This window comes from Elephas maximus, chromosome 9 (assembly GCF_024166365.1).
Source record: "Elephas maximus indicus isolate mEleMax1 chromosome 9, mEleMax1 primary haplotype, whole genome shotgun sequence".
In the NCBI taxonomy this organism is placed as follows: Eukaryota; Metazoa; Chordata; class Mammalia; order Proboscidea; family Elephantidae; genus Elephas; species Elephas maximus.
In genome coordinates this window covers 62,513,422-62,538,196 of record NC_064827.1, presented here as the reverse complement: position 1 = coordinate 62,538,196, position 24,775 = coordinate 62,513,422, and the positions used below count along the sequence as shown (strand labels likewise).

The 24,775-nt window shown below is 40.3% G+C and overlaps 1 protein-coding gene across 2 annotated transcripts; it reads left to right on the top strand.

Moving 5' to 3' along the window:
* Positions 1 to 62: 62 nt before the first annotated feature.
* CDC26 (cell division cycle 26) lies at positions 63 to 24,629 on the top strand. Of its 2 annotated transcripts, none has more exons than XM_049895119.1 (4): positions 63 to 192; positions 2,101 to 2,193; positions 20,645 to 20,751; positions 24,153 to 24,629. In XM_049895119.1, the coding sequence occupies exons 3-4, from the start codon at positions 20,671 to 20,673 to the stop codon at positions 24,327 to 24,329; spliced, it is 258 nt and encodes an 85-aa protein (XP_049751076.1). In that variant the 5' UTR covers positions 63 to 192; positions 2,101 to 2,193; positions 20,645 to 20,670; the 3' UTR covers positions 24,330 to 24,629. The 2 variants fall into 2 exon arrangements, with proteins under 2 accessions (XP_049751076.1, XP_049751075.1); XM_049895118.1 differs by having other exon boundaries at positions 64 to 192; positions 20,637 to 20,751; positions 24,153 to 24,628.
* The last annotated feature ends 146 nt before the right edge of the window (positions 24,630 to 24,775 follow it).

Below are 24,775 nucleotides of genomic sequence, written 5' to 3'. Positions count from 1 at the left end.
GTAGTAGGGTAGATTCTCGTCACGTCTGGAGGCGTGACCTGTGCAGCTTCCGAGTAAACCACGCGGGAGACAAGAGTCTGCAGAGAGAGTCTCAGAGAAGTCTGGGAAGTGTAGTCCACTCGTTTTAGCGGTAGATTGGTGATGGGCGCTAAGGTTCCGGGAAGGGGCTGAGCTGAGCAGGCTTGAAAGGAGGTATGTGTATGCAGTGGCGCGACTCCGGGCTGAACCTTGGAGCTAATTGATGACTTCCGGGGCCTGCAGTCCCTCCTGGGCCTACGGGAGACTTTATGTTGTCCTGGAGCGGGGGACCTTGTTGCCGTGGAAACCATCGCCCTGAACCCCTGAGTGCTTCCCTGGCTCTGGAGGAGGGTTGTTGCCTGCTGTCCGGAAGCCCTCCTAAGGACTCCCTCTGAGTTGTGAATTTCTGGAGGATTTGGGCAGCGGCTGGAGATTAAGCTCGAAGAGCCCGTTAGCGCCAAAATAAAATACTGGGCGGAGGAGCCATGGCCTGATTTGGTTGTTAGCTCTCCACCGGTCTTTCTTTCAGATTCAGAGTGAGGTGATGGATATGAAGGGGACAGGTAAGGTATACACAGGCAACTCTCGGCACAGCCCTGTGCCCTGCTGCGTGCTGGGGCATCAGAGATTATACAAAACAAGGTTTTTGCACTCACAGGGTGAATGAGGGAGCCTCAGAATACTGGTGTTAGCGGAGCTGGATGGAGGCGCCCCTCTACTGAGGAAAATTACGATAATAATGAAACCAAAAACCAGTTGCTGTGGAAACATACTGACATGTGGTGACCCCAAGTGTGTTACAGTAGAGCTGCGCTCCATAGGGTTTTCAGTGGCTGATTTTTCGGAAGTAGATCACCAGGCCTTTCTTCTGAGGCAGCTCTAGGCATACGCCAACCGCCAACCTTTCCTTTTGCCCTCTAGCGTTGGCGTTTCCTAAATGCCAAATTATGTGCCAGGAGGTTGATCTGCCTTATGTCATTCAGTCGTTACCACAGAGTACAGATACAGGGAAGGAAACTAAGGTCTAGTGAGAGCTGATACTAATTGTTCACCGTCAGTGGCAGAGTGGGAGCCCCAGCACTTTTAAACCATTCCTCTACACAACTTCCTAGTGTCCAGCTTTTCAGTCTGCAGAAAAGCTAAGAAAACTTATAGCACTTTTTTCTCTTAAGTATTTACCCTTCCTTCCGCCTCATGCTTTCTTTGGAAATTTGGCTTCTTCTACCACTTGTTTACATTGGAATCTGGTAGAAGAGTCTATCTGATTTAGTGCAAAGCAGTTTGAAATGTAATGTGCCAGAGTTTTATGTTGGTAATATCAGTCCCAAGCTTCATGGGAAGAGGAAACATACCTTTATTTGCATACTTCACAGTCCCTAGCTACAAATAAAAATTTATGTCTGCACATACTTATAAAGGGCATTCTTTTACACTATTCTCATTTAATCCTCATCCTGTGATGTATGTGTGATTATAGGAGGCCCACATTATTAGCCAAAATTGAACAGCTTGCTTCAACTTCTTTATCTGAAAAATGGGGATAATTTTGTCAGCTTCACAGGGTTTCTGTGAAGATTAAACTAAGAATGTAAAGAAAGGAGAGGAAAATCTTAGAACAGTACTCAAAAAAAGTTCATCTCACGTTCTCTATTAGATCTCTCATTTTATTCAACAAGTATTTACTGACTACTTGATAAAAATACATTCTACTGGATGCTGTGGAGAATGTAAAGATAATGCCATCAACAGATGTTAAACTCAGTTGTGGGAGTTTTGTTTTCTTCTCAAAAAATACTTGTTCTTTTTGTTAACACAAGTATTACCTTGGGTTCTTAGACTGTGTAGTACTCTCTTAAGCCTCTGCAAACTCCTATCTGCCTGGAATGCCTTTAGTCCCCTTTCTCTGCTTGTCCTTCAGAACTGAACTAAGACGTCCTCTTCACTAGGAAGCCCTCCTGACATTCCTGCCCACCCCACGTTCAACTGGGTTTAGGTGCCTCTGTGATGCCATTGTATTAGCCTCATCAGAGTTCTTGTTATTCTGTGTCGTAATTTTCTGTTTCCTTGACTGTTTCCCCACAGACTGTGTCCTTTAACTCTGTAGCTGAAACACAAGAAGCGTTCACTGAATAAATGACTTATCCATTCAGACTCTGAGGATAATCCTGTGAACTGGTGAGTTAGAGGGAGTTTTCATGAAATGTAGCAAACTTCAGTGTTCTGGAGTGATCAGAAATCTCTGACAATTCTCATGTCTAGTGGATTAAACTTAATGGCATGTCCACTCTCCCACTTCTTGTTCGGTGCCGTCGAGTCGTGTCCGACTCGTAGCGACCCTTTGTACAGCAAAACGAAACGCTGCCTGCTCCTCTGCCATCCTCACAATCGTTGCTATGCTTGAGCCCATTGTTGCAACCACTGTGGCAGTCCATCTTATTGAGGGTCTTACTCTCTGGCTGACCCTCTACTTTACCAAGCATGATGTCCTTCTCCAGGGACTGGCCCCTCATGATAGCATGTCCAAAGTACGTGAGGTGAAGTTTCACCATCCTCACTTCTAAGGAGCTTTCTGGCTGTACTTCTTCCAAGACAGATTTGTTCATTGTTCTGGCAGTCCAATATTCTTCACCAACACCATAATTCAAAGGCACCCATTTTTCTTTGGTCTTCCTTATTCATAGTCCACCTTTTGCATGCATATAAGGAGGTTGAAAATACGATGGCTTGAGTCACGTGCACCTTAGTTCTCAAAGTAACATCTTCGCTTTTTAACACCTTAAAGTAAGAAAGAAAAGACCAAGGTGGATGTCAGAGGAGACTCTGATACTTGCTCTTGAGCATCGAGCAGCTAAAGCAAAAGGAAGAATTGATGAAGTAAAAGAACTGAACAGAAGATTTCAAAGGGCCTCTCGAGAAGACAAAGTAAAGTATTATAATGACATGTGCAAAGAGCTGGAGATGAAAAACCAAAAGGGGAGAACATGCTCAGCGTTTCTCAAGCTGAAAGAACTGAAGAAAAAATTCAAGCCTCGAGTTGCAATAGTTAAGAATTCCATGGGGAAAATATTAAACGACACAGGAAGCATCAAAAAAAGATGGAAGGAATACACAGAGTCGTTATACCAAAAAGAATTAGTCAATGTTCAACCATTTCAAGAGGTAGCATATGATCAGGAACCGATGGTACTGAAGGAAGAAGTCCAAGCTACTCTGAAGGCATTGGCGAAAAACAAGGCTCCAGGAATTGAAGGAATATCAATTGAGATGTTTCAACAAACAGATGCAGCACTGGAGGTGCTCACTCATCTATGCCAAGAAATATGGAAGACAGCTTCCTGGCCAACTGACTGGAAGAGATCCATATTTATGCCTATTCCCAAGAAAGGTGATCCAACCGAATGTGAAAATTATAGGATAGTATCATTAATAAAAAAAAATTTTTTTTTTTTTATCATTAATATCACACACAAAATTTTGCTGAAGATCACTCAAAAAACGGCTGCAGCAGTATATCGACAGGGAACTGCCAGAAATTCAGGCTGGTTTCAGAAGAGGACGTGGAACCAGGGATATCATTGCTGATGTCAGATGGATCCTGGCTGAAAGCAGAGAATACCGGAAGGATGTTTACCTGTGTTTTATTGACCATGCAAAGGCATTCGACTGTGTGGATCATAACAAATTATGGGTAACGTTGTGAAGAACAGGAATTCCAGAACAGTTAATTGTGCATAAGGAGGAACCTTTCCATAGATCAAGAGGCAGTTGTTCGGACAGAACAAGGGGATACTGATTGGTTTAAAGTCAGGAAAGGTGTGCGTCAGGGTTGTATTCTTTAACCATACCTATTCAATCTGTATGCTGAGCAAATAATATGAGAAGCTGGACTATATGAAGAAGAACAGAGCATCAGGATTAGAGGACTCATTAACAGCCTGCGTTATGCAGATGACAAACTTTCTTGCTGAAAGTGAAGAGGACTTGAAGCACTTACTAATGAAGATCAAAGACCACAGCCTTCAGTATGGATTGCACCTCAACATACAGAAAACAAAAATCCTCACAACTGGACTAGTGAGCAACATCACGATAAACGGAGAAAAGATTGAAGTTGTCAAAGATTTCATTTTACTTGGATCCACAATCAACAGCCATGGAAGCAGCAGTCAAGAAATCAAAAGACGCATTGCACTGGGTAAATCTGCTGCAAAGGACCTCTTTAAAGTGTTGAAGAACAAAGATATCACCTTGAAAACTAAGGTGCTCCTGACCCAAGCCATGGTATTTTCAATTGCATCATATGCATATGAAAGCTGGACAACGAATAAGGAAGACCAAAGAAGAGTTGACGCCTTTGAATTGTGGTGTTGTTGAAGAATATTGAATATACCATGGACTGCCAGAAGAACGAACAAATCTGTCTTGGAAGAAGTACAACCAGAATGCTCCTTAGAAGCAAGGATGATGAGACTGCGTCTTACATACTTTGGACGTGTTGTCAGGAGGGATCAGTCTCTGGAGAAGGACATCATGCTTGGCAAAGTACAGGGTCAGCGGAAAAGAGGAAGACCCTCAATGAGGTGGATTCACACAGTGACTGCAACAATGGTCTCAACCATAACAACGATTGTGAGGATGGCGCAGGACCGGGCAGTGTTTTGTTCTGTTGTGCATAGGGTCACTATGAGTCGGAACCGACTCAACGGTACCTAACAACAACAATTTTCTTCAGCTCTGTTGGGGACCCTGTATTGTGATCCCTGTCAGAGCAGTCAGCGGTGGACTCAAGACTAGGGAGGCTGTGGTAGTTGTGATCCATTAGACCTTTGGACTAATCTTTCCCTTGGGTCTTTTGTTTTCTTCGTTCTTCCTTGTTCCCAAAGGAGTGAGACGAGTGGAGTATCTTAAATGGCTGCTCACAGGGTTTTAACACCAGATACTACTCACCAAAGTGGAATATAGAACATTTGTTTATAAAATATGTTATGCCATTTGAGCTAGATGTTCCACAGACCATGATTGTCACAGCCGCCAGCCTAGTAATTCGATCCCTCAGGGAGCTTGGGTGTGTCTGTGGAGCTTCCAAGACCTTGCCTTGTATAAGTTGTACTGGCTTCCTCAGTATTTGTGTACCGTCTTACCCTTCACCAAAGTTGCGGCTTGTCTATTGTCTATTTAGTATTTTTCCATCCCCACCCCTCCCCTCCCTCACAACCATCAAAGATTGTTTCTTTTTGTGTGTGTGCCTTCTTATGAGTTTTTATACTAGTGGTTTCATACAGTATTTGACCTTTTGTGATTGACTTTATTTCACTCAGCACAATGCCCTGCAGATTCATACATGTTGTGAGATGCTTCACAGATTCATCATTGTTTTTTATCGTTGCGTAGTACTCCATTGTGTGTATGTCACATAGTTTGTTTATCCATTCATCTGTTGATAGGCACTTACATTGTTTCCATCATTTTGCTGTTGTGAACAATGCTGCAGTGAACATGGGTGTGCATATGTTTATTTGTGTGATGGCTTGTATTTCTCCAGGATATATTCCTAGGAGTGGGATTGCTGGATTATATGGTATTTCTATTTCTTTCTAAGGAAACGGCATATCATTTTGCATTCCCACCAGCAGAGGGTTCCAATCTACCCGCAGCCTCTCCAATATTTGTTATTTCCTGTTTCATTGATTCGTGCCAGTAATGCCGGGGTGAGATGGTATCTCACTGTGGTTTTGATTTGCATTTCCCCAGTGGCTGGTGATCTCAAGCATTTCTCATGTGTCTGTTAGCAGTTTGAATGTCTTCTTTGGTTGAAGTGTCTGTTCATTTCCTCTGCCCATTTTTTAATTGGGTTTTTTGTCTCTTTGTTGTAGAGGTGTTAGATTTTCCTGTAGATTTTAGAGACTAGACCTTTGTCGGATTTGTAATATCTAAAAATTTTTTCCCAGTTTGTAGGTTCTCTTTTTACTCTTTTGGTAAAAAGTCTTTTGATGAGCATAAGTGTTTAATTTTTAGAAGATCACTGTTATCTAGCTTATCTTCTGGAGTTCTTGTGTTGTTAGTTATGGTTTGTATCCTGTTAAGGCCATGTATTAGGGCCTCTAGCATTGATCCTATTTTTTCTTTTATGACCTTTATAGTTTTTGGTTTTATATTTGGGTTTTTATCCATTTTGATTAATTTTTGTGTATGGTGTGAGGTATGGGTCCTGTTTCATTTTTTTGAAGATAGATGTCCAATTTTGCCTGCACCATTTGTTAAGAAGACTTTCTTTTCCCCATTTGATGAACTTTGGGCCCTTGTGGAAAATCAAGTGACTGTAGGTGAGTGGATTTACATCTGAGTTGTCAGTTGTGTTCCATTGGTCAATGTATCTGTTGTTGTACCAATACCAGGCTGTTTTGACTATTGTAGTTGTATAGTAGATTCTGAGGTCAGGTAGTGCAAATCTTTCTACTTTATTCTTCTTCTTCAATAGTGCTTTACTTATCTGGGGCCTCTTCCCTTTCCGTATAAAATTAATGATTAGTTTTTCCATCTCTTTAAAAAATGTTGTTGGTATTTGAATCAGGATTGCATTGTATTTGTAGATTGCTTTGGGCAGAATTGTCATTTTCATAATGTTGAGTCTGCCTGTCCATGAGCATGGTATGTTTTTCCATTTATGTAGATTTCTTTTGGTTTCTTGGAGTAGTGTTTTGTAGTTTTCTTTGTATAGGTCTTTCACATCCCTGGTTACATTTGTTCCTAAGTATTTTATTTTGGGGAGGGGGGCTGTTATAAATGGTGTTGTTTTCCTGATTTCCTTTTCGTCATTTTCTTTATTGGTGTATAGGAATCCAACTGATTTTTTTATGTTCATCCTGTATTTTGCTACTCTGCTGAATCTTTCTATTAGTTCTAGTAGTTTATTAGTGGAGTCTTTTGGGGTTTCTATGTATAGTACCATATCATCTCCAAACAGGGACAGTATTATTTCTTCCTTACCAATCTGGGTGCCCTTTATTTCTTGCCTTATTGCTGTACCTGGGACTTCCAGCACAGTGTTAAGTAGGAGTGGCGATAAAAGGCATCCTTGACTTGTTCTTGTTCACTAGGAATGTTTTCAGCCCCTCTCCGTTAAGAATGATGTTGGTTATTGGTTTTGTATAAATACTCTTTATTATGTTGAGGAATTCCCCCTCTATAGCTATTTTACTGAGAGTTTTTATCAGGAATGGTGTTGAACTTTGTCATATTCCTTTTCTGAGTTGATTGAGATGATCATGTGATTCTTTTATTTCTGAGGTACATTACGTTGATTGATTGTCTAATGTTGAACCATCCTTGCATACCTGATATGAATCCTATTTGGTCATGGTGTATTATTATTTTTGGTATGATGCTGAATTGTATTGGCTAGAATTTTGTTGAGAATTTTTGCATCTATATTCATGAGAGGTATTGGTCTGTAATTTTCTTTTTAGTGGTGCCTTTCCCTGGTTTTAGTATCAGGGTTATGCTGGCTTCATAGAATGAGTACAGAAGTATTCCTTTTCTGTGTTCTGAAATAGTTTGAGTAGTACTGGTGTAAACTCTTCTCTGAATGTTTGGTAGAATTCTCCAGTGAAGCCATCTGGGCCAGGGCTTTTTTTTTGGAGGGGGGGGATTTTTTTTTTAAATTACCTTTTCAATCTCTTCTCTTGTTATGGGTATTTTCATATTTTCAGCATCATTTTGTGTTAGTTTGGGTAGGTAGTGTGTTGCTAGGAATTTGTCCATTTCCTCTAGGTTTTCAAATTTGTTGGAGTATAGTTTTTCATAATACTCTGTTATTATCCTTTTTATTTCAGTTGGGTCTGTTGAAATGTCCCTCATGTCATTTCTTATCTGGGTTGTTTGCATCCTTCCCTGTTTTTCTTTTTGTCAGTTTGGGTGGTGGTTTGTCAATTTTGTTGATCTTTTCAAAGAACCAACTTTTGGTTTTGTTGATTCTTTCTATTGTTTTTCTATTCCATATTTCATTTATTTCTGCTCTGATGTTTATTATTTCCTTTCTTCTGGTGGTTGTGGGCTTCTTTTGCTGTTCTCAATTTGTTTGAGTTGTGTAGCTAATGTTTTGATTTTGTCACCTTTTTGATGTGTGCATGTATTGCTATAAATTGACTCCTAATCATTGCCTTTGCTCTATCCCAAAGGTTTTGGCATGATGTGTTTTCATTCTTGTTTGATTCCATTTTGGAATTTTTTTTTATTCCATCTTTGATTTCTTTTATTACCCAGTGGTTTTTAAGCAGGCTGTTATTCAGTTTCCATGTAAATTCATTTTTTTTCTTACTCTCCCTGTTATTAATTTCTGCTTTGATGGTGTTGTGATCAGAGAAGATACTTTGTATTATCTCAGTGTTTTGGATTTTTTTGAGGGTTGATCTGTGGACTAAGATGTAGTCTATTCTGGGGAATGCTCCAAGTGCATTGTAAAAGAATGTGTACTTGGCAGCTGTTGGGTGGAGCGTTCTATATATGCCTATGAGTTCAAGTTGGCTGGTTGTGGCCTTTAGATCTTCTGTATCTTTTTTGAGTTTCTTTCTAGATGTTCTGTCCTTTACTGAGAGTGGTGTGTTGAAGTCTCCTAATATTATTGTTGAACTGTCAGTTTCTCTTTTCAGTGCTGTTAGAGTTTGTTTTAGGTATTTTGGTGCCCTGTCTTTGGGTGCGTTGATATTTATTATGGGTCTGTCTTCATGATGGATCCTCCCTTTAATCATTTTATAGTGCCTTTCTTTGTCTTTTATGGTGGATTTTGTTTTAAAGTCTATTTTATCTGAGATTAGTATTGCCTGCCACTCCTGCTCTTTTTTGGTAGTTGTTTGCTTGATACATTTTTTTCCATCGTTTGATTTTCAGTAAATTTATGTCTTTGTTTCTAAGGTGTGTCTCTTGTAGACAGCATATTGATGGATCCTGTTTTATCCATTCTGTCACTCTTTGTCTCTTTATGGGTACATTTGGGCCATTTATGTTCACTGTAATTATTGATAGGTGTGAGTTTATTGTTGTCATTTTGTAGTGCTAATGTTTTCTTTGTTCCTCTTACTGTCTTTTGTTTGTGGATTTTTTTTCCATTTCTTTTGTTTCTGTAGATTTTGGCTTTACTGAGACTGTGTTTTTCTTCTTTATCTTGATGAGCAGGTTTGTTAACGTTCTTTGTGGTTACCTTGAAATTTACTCTTATCTTCTTAGGTTTGAACCAGTCTTTTATTACTCGGTATCACCTTGCCTTCCTCTCTATTAGAAAGTTCTATACTTACACGATTTATCCCTTCTTTTATTCTGAAATTGTTGTCATTTATGATTGACCTCTCTGGTTCCCTGTTGTAAATCTTTTGGTTTTGATAAGTCCTTGAGTGTTCATTACCTAGGTTGGTATCTGGGTGGGGTGATCATGCGTCCTAGATTCAGGCTGTGGTCTGATGTTGTTTGTTCTCAGACCACAGGACTCCCTTTAAAAATTCCTGTAAGAGTTGTTTGGTTTTTATGTATTTCATTAATTTCTGTTTATCTGGAAATGTTCTAATTTCACCAGCATATTTGAATAAGAGTGTTACAGGATATATTATTCTTAGTTGGCCATTTTTTTCTTTTAAGTTTTATATATGTCGACCCATTGCCTTCTTGCCTGCATGGTTTCTGCCAGATTAATCAGAGCCTAGTCTTATTGTTTTCCCTCTGTAAGTGACTTTTCATTTTTCTTGGGTGGCTCTCAGGATTCTTTCTTTGTCTCTGGTTTTAGCAAGTGTGATTATGATATGCTTTGGCGATTTTCTTATGGGGTCTATCCTATATGGGGTTTGTTGAACTTCTTGAATGGTCAGCTTTTCATCTTTAATGATATTGGGGAGGTTTTCTGTCTGCAATTCTTCAATGATCCTCTTTGTTTTCTGTTTTCTTCCCCTGTTCTGGAACCCTGAGCAGTTACAAATTTTTGCTTTTGATTATATCCCATATTGTTCTCAGAATTTCTTCATTTTTTTTCCTCAAAAAGTAGTATCCAAGTATTTGTCTTCAGTTTCACTGATCATATCTTCCCTTGTTTCACTTCTGCTCTTCAGACTTTCTATGTCATTGTCCGTTTCTGAAATCTTGTTATTTATATTTTGGATTTCTAATTGTTTTTGTAGTGAATTTGTTTCTAGTTGTGAATTATTTTGCCATTTTGTTCTTGTATTATTTTCCTGAATTCTTCCATTTTTTGTCTGTGTTTTTCATGAATTTGTCTGCCTTTTACATGAATTTGTCTATTTTTTTCTCATTTTTGTCTGCTTTTTGCTTCAACTCTTAGACAGCTCTGGATATTAGAGATTTGAATTCCCTTTTCTTCTATTGGAAAGTCATCTGGTGTTTTATTTTGGATGCCTACTGGAACCATCTTGTCCTGTTTTTTTAATATGTTTTGATATGTCTGCTGTTTTTGGTAAATTCAGTAGTTATTTTCTTCGTTTATTGATTGTAGATTTGTTTGTTTTGTCCTACTTTTTTGTTTTATTTGGTTATACCTAAGGAGGCAGGCCGTGCATTCTTTGCTCATCTGTGGGCACAATATTTTTTACTTCCTTGCCCAATCGGCAGGGCCAGTTGCTCAGCTATGGTACAGCAGTGTAGGTCCAGGTGAAGGGGAGGGGCTGGGATGGGTTGTTTTTGGCAGGTACTGGGGCTGACAAGGTGGACCGGGGGCCAGTGCAGGGCAGGTTCTGGTAAGCCATGCTTGTGCTGCTCACGGGCACGATGTTCAGCACACGGTGTAGATAGGCAGGAGGGAGAAGGCGGGGAGAGGCTGTGATGTGTGGAGGTAGGCTGGATATGGGAACGAAGAGAGAGGGGAGAGAGAAATGGAGCCAAAAAAGAAAATAAAGTGCTGAGGGAGCCTGTCGTTGGAGTGGAGAGATAAGAAACTGAGAAATGAAGAAGACAAAAAGGAAAAAAGAAAAGAAAAATTAAAAAAAATGCCCCTAGGGATTCCACTGGCATGTCTGCGCAGACAGATAAAGTGCCTCCCAGGTTGCACAGTACAGCCCAGCCAGTAGCATGGAGATGACACACAGTGCCAGGTATTCAGGAGACAGGAAATGAAGGCTAGTTGAAAGAGATGAGAAACCGAAAAACAAAGAAAAATAAAAAGGAAAAAAGAAAGAGAAAATAAACAAAAAAGAAAAAGCACCCAGGCATCCCGCCAACATGGCAGCACGGACCAGGGAAGTAGTTCCCTAGCCAAGTAGTGCTTCACGGGCTGTCAAGAAGAAGCAAAGATGACACATGGCATCAGGTGTTTGAGAGAAAAGAGAGGGAAGAGAGAGGCAGGGTAGAAACCAAAACAGGCTGAAAAAAACAACAAAGAAATGGCACTGAAGGAGCCGGCCAGTGTAGGCAGGGTGAATCTATGTGGCAGGGAGCCAGCCCCTCCTGGGCTGCAGTTACTTGGCTCACTGGGAAGTGGTGGAGGCTGAGCAGGAGGAGGAAAAGTGGGGAGTGGGAAAGCGTGTATATAGCTGGTTACCGGGTGCTCTGTTTCCTACCAGGAGCTCCATGAATCTGCTTTCCTGTATTCCCTGTCCGCTGATACCTGACGAGAGTCCAAGATGGCGAATCCGTGCTGCGTTAGCTGATAGGGGACCTCTTCTCATAGCTCTCCTCACTCTCTGTTCTCTGTCAGTTTCTTATTCCATTTTGTCCTAGGTTGAGTTCTTTATCTCTTCATTTGACGCTTAGGGTTCCAGGACTGACATTTGTCTCTGTTTTACTTTTTTGGCATTTTGCTGTGGAGGGTGGTGTGTGCTTCTGTCTATAGTGGTGTGTTGGCTCCACCTCTATTTTAAGTTCTTGAAGAGTTCTGTGGAATTAGAGTTGTAGGTCTCCATCATTTACTAAAGATATAATAACCATGCTCCTGAAGACTTAGTAGTCTGTGTGTGAATCCAAATTAGTTTTTGGTACCACTATTCACTTTAGCGTGCATGCTTACAAGTAAATCTTGTTTGTAGCTGCCTTAGTTATCTACTGCTGCTATAACAAATACCATAGTGGGTGATTTTAATAAGTAGAAATTTATTTTCTCACAGTTTAGGAGGTTAGAAGTCAGAATTCAGGATGCCAGCCCTAGGGGGAAGTTTTCTTTCTTTTGACTCTGGAGGAAGGCCCTTATCTGTTTTGAGTGTCTTTTTATGAATGATCTTCATGTGGCTTGGCATCTCTTTCCTCTCATCTCTGCTTCTTTCACTTGCTTGATTTATCTCTTTTATTTATTTTTTATTGTGCATTAAGGGAAACTTTACAGAACAAATTAGTTTCTCATTCAACAATTTATATACAAATTGTTTCGTGACATTGGTTGCAGTTCCTGAGATTTGTCAACACTCTTTACTTCCACACCCCAATTCCCCATTTCCATCTGTCCATTTTTCCTGTCCTTTCCTGCCTTCTCATCATTGCTTTTGGCCAGGTGTTGCCCATTTGGTCTTGTATTCAGGATTAAACTAAGAAGTACATTCCTCATGTGTGTTATTGTTTGTTTTATAGACCTGTCTAATCTTTGGCTGAAGGGTGAATTTTGAGAGTGCCTTTAGTTCTAAGTTAAAAGTGTGTCTGAGGGCCACAGTCTCCAGAGTTCTTCTAGTCTTAGTCATACCAACTAGTCTGGTCTTTTTTTCCCTGTGAATTTGGATCTTGTTCTACGTTTTTCTCCTGCTCTGTCCAGGACCCTCTGTTGTGATCCCTGTCAAAGTGATTGGTGGTCGTAGTCAGGCACTGTCTAGTTCTCTGGACTCAGGCTGGTGGTGACTGTGGTACTTGTTGTCCCTTAGTCCTTTGGACTGTTATTTCCCTTGTATCTTTGGCTTTCTTCATTTGCCTTTGCTCCAGATGGGATGGGACAGTAGATGTATCTTAGATGGCTGCTCACAAGCTTTTAAGACACTAGATGCTACTCACCAAAGTTAGATGTAGAACATTTTATTTATGAACTGTGTTTTGCCAGTTGACCTAGATGACCCCCTTGACCATGGTCCCCAGCCCTCAGCCCCAATAACTCAGTTACTCAGGGTGTTTGAAAGTGTCTATGAAGCTTCTACGACTGCCTTGGTCAAGTTGTACTGAATTCCCTGGTATTGTATACTGTCTTACCATTCACCAGGGTTACCATTTATTTACTATCTGGTTAGTGTTTTTCCCTCCCCACCCCTCCTGTACCTCATAACCATGAAGATTGTTTCTTTTTGTGTATAAGCCTTTTCTTGAGTTTATTTATTTATTTATTTTATTGTACTTTAGGTAAAAGTTTATAGCTGAAGCTAATCTCTCTTACAAAATTTTGTATACATATTGCCATGTGACACTAGTCGCAATCCCTACAATGTAACAGCACTCTCCCCCTTTCTACCTCAGAATCCCTGTGTCTGTCCAACCAGCTCCTGTGCCTTCCTACCTTCTCATCCTGCCTCTGGATGGTCATGTGTATCTGCTTGAACTAAAAAGCACACTCTTCACCAATATTATTTTATGTTTTATAGTCCAGTCTAACTTTTGTCTGAAGACTGGTGGTCTTCAGAAATGGTTTTAGTTCTAGGTTAACTTAGTATCTGGGGGCCATGGCTTCAGGGGTTCCTCCAGTCTTAGTCAGACCAGTAAGTCTGGCCTTTTTATGTGAGTTTAAGTTCTGTTCCACACTTTTCTCCCACTCTGTCAGGAACTTTTCTATTCTGTTCCCTATCAGGATGGTCATTGGTGGTAGCAGGGCACCATCTAGTTCTTCTGGTCTCAGGCTGATGGAATCTCTAGCTTATGTGGCCCTTTTGTCTCTTGTGCTAATATTATCCTTGTGTCTTTGGAGCTCTTCATTCTCCTTTGTTCCAAGTGGATTAGGACCAATTGATGTATCTTAGATGGTTGCTTGCAATCTTTTAAGACCCCAGGCGTCACTCACCAAAGTGGGATGTAGAACGTTTTTTTTAATTGTGCTGTAAGTGAAGGTTTACAGTTCAAGTTAGCTTCTCATACAAAAATTAATACACACATTGTTATGTAACTCTGTTGCTCTCCCTATAATGTGACAGCACACCCCTCCTTTCTACCCTGGATATCACATGTCCATTCAGCCAGCTCCTGTCCCTTTTTGCCTTCTCATCTTGCCTCCAGACAGGAGCTGTCCGTTTAGTCTCATGTATCTACTTGAGCTAAGTAGAGGCACTTTCTTTGCAAGTATCATTTTATGTCTTATAGTCCAGTCTAATCTTTGTCTGAAGAGTTGACTTCGAGAATGTTTTCAGTTCTGGGCTAACAGAGAGTCTAGGGGCCATGTCTTCCGGGGTCCCTTCAGTCTCCATCAGACCATTAAGTCTGGTCTTCTTACTAGGAAGTTGAGTCCTGTACCCCAGTTTTGTCGTGCTCTGTCAGGGACTCTGTTGTATTCTCTGTCAGGGTGGTCATTGGTGGTAGCTGGCACCATCTAGTTCTTCTGGTCTTAGGCTGATGGAGTCTCTGGTTTTTGTGTCCCTTTTTGACTCTTGGGCTAGTATTCTCCTTGTGTCTTTGGTGTTCTTCATTCTCCTTTGCTCCAGGTGGGTTGGGACCAATTGATGTATCTTAGATGGCCACTCACTAGTTTTTAAGACCCCAGATGCCGCTCACCAGAATGGGATGCTGAATGTTTTCTTAATAAACTTTGTTATGCCAGTTGACCTAGATGTCCCCTGAAACCATGGTCCCCGGACCCCCGCCCCTATTACTCTGTCCCCCGAGGTGTTTGTTCATGTTCAGGAAACTTCTTAGCTTTTGGTTTAGTCCAGTTGTGCTGACTTCCCTGTGTTGTGTATTGTCCTTCCCTTCACCCAGGATGATTCTTGCATATTATCTAGTTAGCGAATTCCACTCTCTCTCCTTCCCTACCCTCATAACCATCAAAGAATGTTTTTTCTGTGTTTAAACCTTTTCTTGAGTTTTTATAATAGTGGTCTCATACAATTTTTGTCCTTTTGCGACCGACTAATTTCACTCATCGTAATGCCCTCCAGATTCATCCATGTTGGGAGATGTTTCACAGAGTCTTCATAGTTCTATATCGTTGCATAGTATTGCATTGTGTGTATGTACCATAGTTTATCCATTCGTCTGTTGATGAGCACTGAGGTCGTTTCCACCTTTTTGCTATTGTGAACAATACTGCAGTGAACATGGGTGTGCTTATGTCTATTCATGTGAGAGCTCTTATTTCTCTAGGATATATTCCTAGGAGTGGGATTGCTAGATTGTATGGTATTTCTATTTCTGCCCTTTTAAGGAAGTGCCGTATTGTTTTTCACAGTGGTTGTACCATTTTATATCCCCACTAGCATTGCATAAGAGTTCCAGTCTCCCCACAACCTTTCCAATACTTGTTATTTTCCCTTTTTTTGATTTGTGCCAGTAATGTTGGGGTGAGATGGTATCTCAGTGTAGTTTTGATTTGCATTTCTCTAATGGCTAATGATTTTGAGCATTTCCTCATGTGTCTGTTAGCTGCTTGAATGTCTTCTTTGGTGAAATGTCTGTTCATATCCTTTGCCCATTTTTAAATTGAATTATTTGTCTTTTTGTTGTTGAAGTGTTGCAGTATCTTGTAGATTTTAGAGACGAGGGCCTTGTTGGATATGTCACAGCCAAATATTTTTTTCTCAAACTGTAGGTTCTGTTTTTATTCTTTTGGTGGTCTTTTTTATTGTTTTGTTTTTGGTTTTTTAATCTTGCTTTGTTTTTTTTGATTTCCCTCTCTAGGTTGACTTCTGATTGCTCTGCCCAGTGTTCTAATCTTGGGTTGATACCTGATATTATTGATTTTCTAAGCAAGTAACTCCCTTTAGTTTTTCTTGTAGTTTTGGTTTGGTTTCTACAAATTCCCTAAACTTCTGTTTATCTAGAAATGTCCTAATTTCACCTTCATATTTAAGAGACGGTTTTGCTGGATATATGATTCTTGGCTGGCAATTTTTTCCCTTCAGTTTTTTAAATATGTCATCCCATTGTCTTCTTGCCTGCATAGTTTCTGCCGAGTAGTCCAAGTTTATTCTTATTGGCTCTCCTTTGTAGGTGACTTTTCGTTTATCCCTTGCTGCCCTTAAAATTCTCTCTTTGATTTTGGCAAGTTTGATTATAATATGTCGTGATGACTTTCTTTTAACATCTACCTTATGTGGAGTTCTATGAGCACATTGGATAGATATCTTCTCATCTTTCACAATATCAGGGAAGTTTTCTGCCAACAAATCTTCAACAATTCTCTCTGTATTTTCTGTTATCCCTCCCTGTTCTGGTACTCCAATCACTCATATGTTATTTCTCTCGATAGAGTCCCACATGATTCTTAAGGTTTTTTCATTTTTTTTAATTCTTTTATCTGATTTTTCTTCAAATATATTAGGGCCAAGTGATTTATCTTCAAGTTCAGAAATTCTAGCCTCTACTTGCACAGTTCTGCTCCTCTGACTTTCTATTAAGTTGTCTACTTGTGTAATTTTGTTAATCTTCTGAATTTCTGATTGCTGTCTGTCTATGGATTTTTCCAGTTTATTAAATTTTTCATTATGTTCCTGAATAATCTTTCTAATTTCTTCAGTTGCTTTTTCTGTGTGTTCTTGGCTTGTTCTGGGTATTGCCTCATTTCCTTCCTGATGTCTTGAAGGGTTCTATACATTAATCTTTTGTATTCTGGCTCTGGTAATTCCAGTAATGCACTTTCATCTAGACGATCCCTGGATTCTTTGTTTTGAGAGCTTGTTGAGGTGATCATGGTCTGTTTCTTTATGTGACTTGATATTGACTCTTGTCTCCGAGCCATCTGGAAGTTATTGTATTAGTTTATGCTTGCTTATGGTGTTGTAGCTTCTTGCTTTGTTTTGTTTTGATATGCCCAAATGGGTTGCTTGAGTGAGCTAACTTGATTATTGTCACCTTTGGAGCTCTGGCATCTGTCGCCAGATGGCTAGAGCTGTTATCAGGTATATCAGTCTAGGAGTCCATTCAGTTTTCTTGTATGAATTCAGCTCAGGTGTCCAGGTAGCTGATCATCAAGTGTGTGGTACAGGCTCTGTCCTACAGTCTTAGAGGGGCAGGGGTGATTGGTGTATCTACCAGTATCTGATTGCAGCAGGGGATCACGCTCTGAACAAGGCAGGGGGCTGAGAACTGACCCCCGAGTGTCTCTGAGGAAAGCGCATCCCTGTTCCCTAGAGCGTGCAGCTGAGTGGGTTCTGCAGACGGACCATGGGCACCCAATATTTTTGGCTGTAAGGACTGGGAGGTACCAGTTATCCTTGGACCCCTGTTGCGGGTGGCTGGGTGACCTGAGTGAAGCTACCAGCCCTTAGGCCCCTGATGTGGGTACGCGAGAACCCTGTTTAATAGGCAAAGCAATGTCAAACATCAAACACCTGCCTCTCCACCACATAGCTGAAACAGTTGGAGTCTGCCAACAAGGGCCTACTCTTCTGAAATAGGCCCACACAGGTCCATGCAGAAGGGAAAGGTGCTCAAAGTCCTTAGACATTTTATGCCTGGACAGGAGCCGCTTCTGTCCTGAGCTTTCCTGGTTAGTGGAGCTGGCAAATTATCTTTTCCCCCAATTGCAAATTTTTTCCTTCTCCAAGGCTGGGAGGATGGCTCTAGGTGCTCAACAGTGCCTGTCTCAGGCCCAGGGAATTCAGCCGCTGTAGCCGGCTTGGTTGGGGGGGGCGGGCGGTGCAGTAAAATATATGCAAGTCCTTAGCTTTTGCCGAGAGCGCCGTTCTTCTCTGGTTCCAGAGGTGTGAGTAGGCTGCATGGCTGGCTGCTTCTCCCTGGGGAAACTGCAGCCGAATGCTAGTACCAGCCCGCCACCGTGGCTCCAGGAATGGTGTCTGAGGGCTCCCCGTGATTCAGGTCTGGTAACTCCTCTCTGCTTCTGAACCTCCTCTTCCTCCTCCTGCCCCTCTGTTCATTTTCTAAGCTTGCCTTTGATGCTCAGGGCTCTTAGCTTGTCCTATATATACTTGTTTCACTTGTTTTTTCAGGTCTTTGTTATAAAGAGGGCTCGCTGGAATCGTCTGTCTATTCCGCCATCTCGGCCCCTGTTTTTTTGTTTTTCTTATAATTTTTTTATTTATTGTGCTTTAGGTGAAAGCTCAAGTTAATTTCTCATCCAAAAATTTATACTCATAGTGTTATGTGACCCTAGTTGCAATCCCTATAATGTGACAGCACACTCTGCCTTTCCACCCCATGTTTCACATGTCCATTCAACCAGTTTCTATCCTTTTGTGCCTTCTCATCTCTCCTCCACACAGGAGCTATCCATTTAGTCTCATGTGTCTACTTGTGCTAAGAAGCACAGTTTTTACGAGTATCATTTTATGTCTTATAGCCCAGTCTAATCTTTGTCTGAAGAGTTGGCTTTGAGAATGGGTTAACAGAGAGTCGGGGGGCCATGTCTTCGGGGGTTCCTCTAGTTTCAGACCACTAAGTCTGGTCTTTTTACTAGAATTTGAGTTCTGCATCCCACTTTTCTCCTGCTCAGTCAGGGACTGTCTCTTGTGTTCCCTGTCAGGGCAGTCATTGGTGGTAGCTGGGCACCATCTAGTTCTGGTCTCAGGCTGATGGAGTCTTTGGTTTATGTGGCCCTTTTTGTCTCTTGGGCTAATATTTTCCTTGTATCTTTGGTGTTCTTCATTCTCCTAGGCTCCAGGTAGGTTGGGACCAATTGATGCATCTTAGATGGCCACTCACAATCTTTTAAGACCCCAGATGCCACTCACCAAAGTGGAATGCAGAACATTTTCTTAATAAGCTTTGTTATGCCAGTTGACCTAGATGATGAAGTCTTTTGATGAGCATAAGTGTTTAATTTTTAGGAGCTCCCAGTTATCTAGTTCATCTCCTGGTGCTTTTGTACTGTTATGATTTGTGTCCTATTCATGCCATATATTAGGGCCCCTAGCATTGTCCCTATTTTTGTTTCCATGATCTTTTTAGTTTTATATTTAGGTCTTTGATCTGTTTTCAGTTAGTTTTTTTGTATGCTGTGTGGTATATATACGAGCCGTGTTTCATTTTTTTACAGATGGACATCCAGTTTTGCCAGCAGTATTTGCTAAACAGACTGTCTTTTTCCCATTTAATGGACTTTGGGCCTTTGTCAAAGATCACCAGACTATAGGTGGATGGATTTACACCTGGGTTCTCAATGCTGTTCCATTGGTCTATGTGTCTGTCATTGTACCAGTACCAGGTTGTTTGACTACAGTGGCTGTACAGTAGGTTCTGAGATCAGGTAGGCCTCCAACTTTGTTCTTCTTTTTCAATAATGCTTTACTTATCCAGGGCCTCTTTGTTTTCTGTATAAAGTTAGTGATTAGTTTTCCCATCTTGTTAAAGAATGCTGTTTGTATTTGGATCGGGATCACATTGTATCTGTAGATTCCTTTGGGTAGATACGATATTTTCATAATGTTGATTCTTCGTATCCATGAGCGTGGGAAGTATGTTTTTCCATTTATGTTAGTGTCTTTTGGTTTCTTGCAGTAGTGTTTTGTAGTTTTCTTTGCATAGGTCTTTTACATCCCTAGTTAGATTTATTCATAAGTATTTTATTCTGGGGGGATGATTATAAATGGTATTGTTTTCTTGATTTCCTTTTTGAAGTTCTCTTTGTCGTGTATAGAAATCCAACTGATTTTTGTATGTTGATCTTGTATCTCACTACTCTGCTGAATCTGCTAGTTCAGTAGTTTTCTTGTGGAATCTTTGGGTTCCCTGGGTGTAGTATCATATCATCTGTGAATTGGGATAGTTTTTACTTCTTCTTTACTAATGTGGATGCCCTTTATTTCTTTTTCTTGCCTTATTGCTCTAGGTAGGACTTCCAGCACAGTGTTAAATAAGGTGGTGATAAAGGGCATCTTTGTCTTGTTCTCATTCTTAGAGGGAATGCTTTCAGACTCTCTCCATTGAGAATGATGTTGCCTGTTGGTATTATATAGGTGCCATTTATTATGATGAGGAATTTCCCTTCTCTGCTATTTCGCTAAGAGTTTTTATCACAAATGGGTTTTGGACTTCATCAAATGCATTTTCAGTGTCTATTGAGATAATCATGTGATTCTTTTCTTTCGTTTTGTTTATGTGGTGGGTTATGTTGATTGATTTTCTAATGTTCAACCATTCTTGCATACCTGGTATGAATCCCACTTGGTGGTGTGGTATATTAGTTTTTTGATATGATGCTAAATTCTATTGGTTGGAATTTTGTTAAGAATTTTCACATCTATATTCATGAGAGATATTGGTCTGTAACTTTCTTTTTTTGTAGTATCTTTGCCTGGTTTTAGTATCAGGGTTATGCTGGCATCATAGGATGAATTCCAGAGTAGCTTTATATCTCAAAAATGATTGACTGAAAACACACCCTAATCTTGCCTCATTAACATTACAAACATCCCATTCACAAGTAGGATTATAATCACAGGTATATAGGTTAAGGTTTACAATGCGTATTTTTGGGGGACAGAATTCAGTCCATAACAGTACCCCAGATTCATTCTCTCCAGTTTTTCTTCCTTCCCGCTACTTTTAACGGCTAATAGTTTACTAGGTCTGGCCCTTGGTGTTGATTTCATTATGCTTCGACGAAAACCAACCCGCCTGGAGCTGAAGCTTGATGACATTGAGGAGTTTGAGAGCATTCGAAAGGACCTGGAGGTAAGGGTACAACTTTCATACCCTTGGGAATATTTAAAACAGTAACTAACTTCTGAACTCCAGACTCTTATACTAACAGCTTATTTAAAATTTGTATTTGGGTGCTTTACAGGCATCTGAAACTTAATATGTTAGTTTCCTATGGCTGCCACAACAAATTACCACAAACTTGGTAGCTTAAAAGAATAGGATTTTATTCTGTCACAGTTCTGGAAGCCAGAAGACTGAAATCAGTTTTACTTGGCCCGAATCAAGGTGTGGGAAGGGCCTCGCTCCCTCAGGAAGCTCTAGGGCAAAATATGTTCCTTGGTTGTCCAGCTTTTGGCATCCTTGATTTATGGCCACATCAATCTGTGGTCACACTGCCTCCTCTTCTGTCTGTGATATCTCCCTGCCTCCTTATAAGAATACGTGTGATTGCATTTAGGACCACCCAGATAATCCAGGATAATCTCTCCATCTCAAGATCTTTAACTTGATCGTATCTGTAAAGAGCCTTTTCTCATATAAGGTATAACATTTACAGGTTCCAGGGGTCGGGACCTGAGATCTTCAGGGGCCATTATTCAGCCTACTGTACTTACCATGTTCAAAAACAATCTCTTAATTCTCTTTCAAACCAGTTTCACAGCGTTCACCATCTCAGTATATGGCACCACCATCTATCCAGTTGCTCAGGCAGCCATTCTTGAGTCCTCTCTTTCCCTTACCCCTTATATTCAGTCTATCCATAAATTCTTTGATTCTAGAATGTGTCTAGAATGTACTTGGACCTTTTCACCTGCACTGTTACCATCCTAGCTCAAGTAGCCATCATCTCTCCCTGTACAATTTCAGTAGCCTCCTAAATGGTCTTCCTACTTCCATTTTTGTCTTTCTAATCCATCAGGTAGCTAGAGTGATCATTAAAATATTTCAGATCATATTATTTCCCCTGTTTAAATCTCATCAAATTGTTTCCTTCACTTAGAATTAAGTCTGAATTCCTTACCATGGCCTACAGATCTTTGTATGTTCTGGCCTTCTCCATTTTTACTTCATGCCACTCTTTGCCTTGCCCTCTATACCCCAGACACACTGGTTTCTTTCATTTTCTTGGGCATTCCAACTATTTGTCCCTTCATGGCTTTTGTACATATTATTTTATCTGTCTGGAGAGCCCCGTTTTCCTCATTTCTCAGTTTAAATGTCATCTCATATTGAGAGGCCTCTTTTGACCCTGTCCAAGTTAGTATGTCATTCTTCCCCATACTGTCTCCATCCCCTTAGGCTCTCTCAAAGCACCTTATTCTTTTATTTCATAGTTATTAGGATTTTCAATTATTTATTTGATTATTATAAGATCATTTATAGAAGGAGTCTAGAGTGCAGGGATCATGTCTGTCTTTTTCACCATTGGGTTCCCAGCATCTAGCATATAGTAGGAGCTCAATATGTATTTAAGTGTGGCCTCACTCTACAGTATTAGATGTCCATTAACTTGTAAATATTTCAGTGGCCTTCCGGATGAAGTCCAAATTCCTTACCATGGCATATGAGGCCCTTTGCAACTTGGTCCTTGCTTATCTCTCCACTTTATCGTCTGACACTGAGTTAAGTGTAATCTTCCTGCCTATGCACACTCTCTTCCCTTTGCCTAAAATGCCCTTTTCCTCTTCTCAGGCTTACTCCTACTCATCCTTTGAAACTCAGCTCCTTTCAGAAGTCTTCCTTGCCCCCTGTCCCTAGTTGGGTTAAGTTTGGCCTCTTTTCTCTGTGCTAACCTCTCTTGTGGAAACCCTGCTGGCATAGTGGTTAAGTGCTACGGCTGCTAACCAAAGGGATGGCAGTTCAAATCCACCAGGCGCTCCTTGGAAACTCTATGGGGCAGTTCTACTCTGTCCTATAGGGTCGTTATGAGTCGGAATCGACTCGACGGCACTGGGTTTTTTTGGAACCTCTCTTATAGGTATTATCACCCTCTATTGTAATGACCTGTGTCTGCTTTCCCTCAACAGACCATAAGCCCCTTGAAGGCAGGAGTTAGTATATTCATCTTTTATCAAGACTGATAACTGATTTCTTTTCCCCTTTCCTCACCCCAACAGATTCTAGTCATACTTTTTTTTTTTTTAATTAAGGATGAGCTTTAAGTATGGTTTGAACTTCAGTTGTAATGAGCCTCATAAAATACTAGCATACTGAACTATGACTCTGCAGCGTCAGCTCACTTGTGAGTCAGCCTTTCACTAAATGCAGTTATCCAGTCAGTTTGACCTGGTTTAGAGAAACTTAGGAGGGAGGGACAGGGTTGCCCTGAACGAAAATGAAACCAGTAGAAAACTGGTACTTTATCTGTTATTGAAATTAGTTTGAATATACTACTATGACTCTAGATTCTGACGGTCTGCAGTTGTTCACAGGGGAAGCCTTTTAAATGATTTCATCCCATGTGGATGTTCTGTTTCAATAACTTAAAAAATGATAGAGTTCTTTGCCTTTTAGAACTTGTTTTCACAAAGGTGTTTGGGTAGAAATTATAATATTACTTATTGGTAGTGTACTTTCTAATTCAGGAAGGTCATGATATTTATCACATATAAAGCAAGAGTTTATTTGATTCACTATAATCCTTTGACATTGGCATTGAAACGCTCACAGTTCAGCAGTAAGTGGTAAACAATGGCAGCAATTGCAGTGACTAGAGTAATTCAGCGTTCCTCTAGTCAGGAACTCTACACAAACACGTGCTTACTCTCTTAGGGAACACCGTTATCGTTAACATCATCTTTACAGTCAGGTAGTAGTAGGTATGGGATAATAAGTATTCCTGTTTGGAAATAACAACACTGAGATGAAAACTTTATGAATTCTGTAGTTGCTTGTGACTTCATAGCCAAACCCTTTATCTGAAAGCAAAATAAAACCCAAAAACTCAGACCTTTTGGTAAGACAGCGGAACACCTTCAAGTGTTACTTGAAGTCTCAAGGGTTTGGTCAGGCTATAAATTTTGGTGGTTACTGTTTTCCCAGTCTTTTTTTCCCCTCTTCTCTCCCCGCTTATGTGACTAACTCATTTATCTTTCCAATTGCAGCCTCTTGCTTTGAATCACCACCACCACCTCACACCCAGTTCCTCACATTTTCCTTGTGTCTCTTTGGCACTGTGGGCTTCCTTCTGTCATAGCTCTCATCACCTTATGCTGTAATTGTCTGTTTACCTATTTCCCTATTAGACTGTGACATCCTGGAGGGTAGAGGTCATATCACTGTATCTCTAGGTCTAGAATTTTACTCTTGAAACCAAGGATTTCAGCTTATTTTTCTGTAGATCCTAGCCCTTTCTTACCCTATGCCTACTATGCTAAATGTTTGCTAATTGAAAGAATGTTGCCTTAATCGTAAAACTTTTATACTTTCAGACCCGTAAGAAACAAAAGGAAGATGTGGAAGTTGTGGGAGGAAGTGATGGAGAAGGAGCCATTGGGCTTAGCAGTGACCCCAAGAGCCGAGAACAAATGATTAATGATCGAATTGGTTATAAACCCCAACCCAAGCCGAACAATCGTTCGTCTCAATTTGGAAGTTTTGAGTTTTAGAGGTAGACATGAATTTTGCATGCCAGAACCCTGGAACAGAGTAAAGTGATGACAGAAGTACAAACAAACCAAGAAACCAAATCAGTTGAACAAGATTTAGAGAATAGAGTCCTTGATCAAGCAAAAATGTTTACCTCTTACAGTGAGGAATACTTATTTGTGAGTTATGTTTAACTTTTACTTTAAGCCAGAATCCAAACTCTGGTTTGTCTCTGGAAAATTTGACTCTATAAATTATAATTTGTCTGATTTTTGTTTTTTAAAATAAATATATTTTTGGAAAAATGAGATGCGCTTAATAAAGTAGAATGGTACTGTTAACTCCCAGATTTTAAAAGGTAATTGCATAAGAGGTAATATTCCTTCCCATCTTTATTAGAACACTTCCAGTTAATCCATGTTACTCTTTCATTTAACTCATTTATTCAACAAATATTTATTGAACA

Coding starts and splice junctions, on each gene's coding strand:
- CDC26 (XM_049895119.1), top strand. CDS start 20,671: ATGCTTCGACGAAAACCAACCCGCCTGGAGCTGAAGCTTGATGACATT. Junction 20,752..24,152: donor GCATTCGAAAGGACCTGGAG/GTAAGGGTACAA, acceptor TTATACTTTCAG/ACCCGTAAGAAACAAAAGGA.